At 39.6% G+C, this 4215-nt stretch overlaps 1 protein-coding gene across 1 annotated transcript in view; it reads left to right on the plus strand.

Annotated features, from left to right (window-relative positions):
* IntS6 (integrator complex subunit 6) overlaps positions 1–3802 on the plus strand; it is an 11117-nt gene extending 7315 nt beyond the window's left edge. The window contains exons 12-16 of the mRNA XM_013321599.1: positions 1190–1546; positions 1632–1743; positions 1820–2043; positions 2370–2496; positions 2964–3802. Of these exons, the coding sequence (XP_013177053.1) occupies positions 1190–1546; positions 1632–1743; positions 1820–2043; positions 2370–2496; positions 2964–3181 (1038 nt within the window). The 3' untranslated portion in view covers positions 3182–3802. The remainder of the gene's footprint in view (positions 1–1189; positions 1547–1631; positions 1744–1819; positions 2044–2369; positions 2497–2963) is intronic.
* Positions 3803–4215: the final 413 nt, after the last annotated feature.

Here is a 4215-nt window from a genome sequence, read left to right on the forward strand (position 1 = left end):
CCTTCATTTTTGTTTGAAATAGAAAAGTACTTTAACGGTCAAACTCATTAGTCCAAGGCAATATCAAAAAGTACCTAATAACTACGGCGATAGAATTTAAATACATGTGCTTCGATATTAAAATGAAAAAGTTTAAATATCAAAAAAAAAATAGTGGCTTGGGATTTGAACCGCCGACCTTCGTACCAACGGCGGCGAACGGTAAGGCCACGAGACCAAACTAGCATATATGATGACAAACTTAAATTTGATGTTGGTTTTATCTACCTAATATCTGTCATCCGCGTCGAACACTTTTAGTAAATTTTGAAAAATGGTTTGATGCAAAGTGTCAAATGAATGTAACAGAAGTAGTTTATTCCAAATTGAATCACAAGTATATAGAGATAGAGTTCAATTTTGTCAAATGTACCGATATTTTTGCGCACCTTGACTGCTTCGTTACTTATGACGCTGTGGCTGCTACGATATTTATGAGCATCTTGCATGTACTCATATATTTGACGCTGTGTATGTACCGATGTATTTGAGCAGGGTGAATGTATCTATTATTTTGAGGACTTTTGTTGTACCGATATAATTGAATACTTTTGGTGTACCTATATATTTGCATATCTTGTCTGTGACGATCTATATGACGCTGACTGTACGTAAACGTATGTAGTATTCCAATTCCAAAAATAAAATATTCCTAATGTTACTTATTCAGAGAAGTTCAAAGTACTCCATAATACCGTTTAATAAGGATCTTATCAAGAACTAGAGCAGCCGCCTCCCACGTCGATAGCTAATAATAGATAGCGACTCTTATAATTCGCTGTTAACAAATTTATTTAGATTTTTGCTTTTATATTTAGACTTAAAATGTTACTTTTCATATTTATTGTAATAAAGGTTCATCAAGGCCATTGAAAATTAAAAAGCAGTCTTCACAAAGTTATTTTATGTTTATTTCATAAAAAATTGCTCATATATAATTTTGAGAATTTTCTGTAAACTGAAGAATTTATTGCTAAAAACACTGTTTAATTTTTGTTTTTACATTTAGGATGACAAGACTCATTTGTTTTATTTTAACTTTTGTAATCTGTAAATATTTTATTGGATTTTAAATGGTCAAGTATGTTAAATCACCCACGCCTTTTTTTAATTCACATTTTTTTTTGGTAAAACTTACATAATTTTACAGCGCATGATGGTTGACGAAGCAGACATAGACCCGATGGGCGCGGTGCGTGGTGCCGGCGGTGGCGGTGCCGGGGGAAAACGTGGCGCGGAGTCACCCCGAGCGGTGCCGCCCAAGCGCAAAGCGGGCCCGCTGCCGCAGCACGTGGTGGCGCGACGCCCCTCTTCGCCCGCACCGCCCCCCACCTCTCCGCCTCCCGCCTCACCGCACCCCGCCATTCCCTATGCCCTCACGCTTCCCCTGCCCCCGCCCTTCGCGTCGCCCCCGCCTGCTGCGCCGCTGTCGCCAGTCACCACGCGCCGCCCCGCCTCCCCTCTGGCGCCTGTGCCCTCCGACCTACCATCGGGACGCCCACCCGAAGTGAGTGTTGTCTGTTGATTTCAAGTCATTCGCGATATCACATAATTTTGACGATAGTATAACGACATGATAACGTGTTTTCCAGGAGCCGCCCAATATGGACACGGGAGGACCCACCATCACATTGCCAGTTCCGCCTTCACCGCCTGCTACGCCTACCAATTTACCGCCTGTAGTCAAACCATTCCTCAATGGAGGTATGTCTGTGTTTCAGTATTTGTTGAAAAGTGCATCAAATTTAATAGTGTTAACATTTTTAACTTTAATTTTCAGATGCGTACACAACAATGGGCAGCAAGATGCCTCGGTCGCCATCTCCGCCGCCTGAGCCAACGAGTGCAGGCGGAGCTAGCGGCGCGAGCGCGCCGAGCCCCGCCTTCAGTTCCCTCGTGCCCATAGTGACGCACGACTCGCAGGAGCTGCAGATAAATGCTATACTGCAAGGCATCGCCGCCGAGAACGAGTCCAACTTGCGTTCAAAGAAACGTAAACGAAAGGTAAATCTTACTACTAACTCATAAATGCTATAGTATATATGGATGCATGGGTGTTTTTATCACATAACTTCAGAATGGCTTCTTTCTTTTCACGCGGATGAAGTCGAGGGCGACCGCTAGAGTGAAGGTAAATCTTAGCAATACCATCGTAAAATTAAATAAAAAGTTAAGTTTACAAAAATTCACATTATATTTACCTTTATAATTTGTGTTCGAACGTCAATTACATACATATTATTTTTTCAATTAATCGATTCCTTGTTATGAACAAAACTGTTCTCTTTTTGATTTAAAAGAAAAAGCTCTCACTGCAATAATATTTTCAGACGGAAAAGCCGGCCGTGCAGTTTCTGCTGCCGCCGCAGCCGTCGCGCAAGGAGCTAGCGGATATAAAGAAGCACAATCTCAACGTTCGTTCCGAAGTGTACCGCGCTGTGCGGAGACCTGGAAGAGGTAACACTTTATCACATGATCATTTATAAAATATTATATTAGGTAAATGGTGTCAAACAGGTAGACACTTGTTAGGTAAAAATTGATTGATTAAACATGCATAAAGCATATACGTCAAAAATTGTAATTAATAATACTGGTAGCCTCTCAAGATAGTTGGTATGTTTCTAAAATTATTTCTCATATCGATTTATGTTAGGCAAATTTCTGTTATAATATTCGGTAAGGTTCGGAATGTGTAGTGAAAGTTGGGGCGCTCACTGTTGCTAGGTGAAAGGCGTCAGCTGTGTCATTGACTTTTTATACTAATGTGTTAACACGTGTGGTTCCGACACGGCCTTGAATTATAATTGTCTTTTCAACACATCAACAAGTAAATATCCCAATGGTCAAATTATCGCACGATATTTTTGAAACGAGAAATGCTTATTTCAAACTATCTTTAAAATCAAATACTTTCTTTTCAGATTTTACGAAGTTATTCGAATATTTGAAAGACTTAAAGGGTAGCGTGGACGTAAAGAAAGAGGTGATACGTGACGTCATCAGCGAGTCCCTGCGGTTTAAGAGGAAGGGGCTCGCGAAACTTCTAGAAGACTTCTTGGTGAGCCTCGAGAGAAACGGCAATAGCGCCTCTGTCGGTATGAAGCGGCTGAACTCTGCGTACAGCGCCGGACACAGCTAATGTACTCGAGCGTGTACAGTGCCGGACAAAGCTAAAGCAATCGAGCGTGGACGGCGCCGGACACAGCTAGTGCGCTCTAGCGTGTATGGCGTCAGACACAGCTAGTGCACTGACGTGTTTGCAGCGCCGGACACAACAATTGCCCTCAAGTGTGTACAGCGCCGGACACAGTAAGTGCACTCGAGTGTGTACATCGCCGGACACATCAAGTGTGTACAGTGCGGGCACCGCTAATGTACTCGAGTGTGTACAGCACCGGACACTGCTAGTGCACTCGAGTGTGTACAGCGCCGGATTCAGCAAGTGCATTCAAGTGAACATTTCATAGACTAATCATAGTTATACATGCAATACTATTTTTTTTAAGTAACTGAATCGTCTGCTCTGGTCAATGTAACAGTAGATTTTATGTAAGCATTTCTTGAGCATTGTTATTTGTATTTATTTAATATCGTCAACATTTGTTGCACTCCCTTTTAAAAGAGCTTTTTAATTAATTCAACAAAGCGGTAAATAATTTGTACATTCCATATCTTGTAGGCGAAAAACTTTAGCCATATTTAGTCAAATAAGTTACAACAGGAAAGTATAACTAAAGTTTTTAGTATAAAATCACAATAAATTCCCTTGTTTAAAATTGAACAAAACTTGACACAACCTTTAAAGTTTATAAGTTGATCGATTATCATGAGAAATTATTTTTTAAATTTACTTTATAAATGGTTTAAAACAAAATCATATAATACAAGAATTGAAAATAATACGCGAACTTTTTATTAAGACTATTTATTACTTTAGTTATTATATTAGTCTTTTTGCAACTTACTCCTCTAAATTTGCTGTGAAAAATGCCTCTAGTTACACGTTTACATAAAATCTAAAGTTATAATGAGCAGAATGTAGTGTGAAAGTCTACTAGTGAATTTTATTAGTGGATTAATATTGTTACCTTTGCAATATGTTGATAGGATAATTTGATTTTATAATGAAGCATAATTCGAATAAAGGTAAACGCTTTACAGCCGTGACACAAA

The sequence above is a fragment of the Papilio xuthus genome, unplaced genomic scaffold (genome assembly GCF_000836235.2).
Source record: "Papilio xuthus unplaced genomic scaffold, Pxut_1.1 DF825946.1, whole genome shotgun sequence".
Lineage (NCBI taxonomy): Eukaryota > Metazoa > Arthropoda > Insecta > Lepidoptera > Papilionidae > Papilio > Papilio xuthus.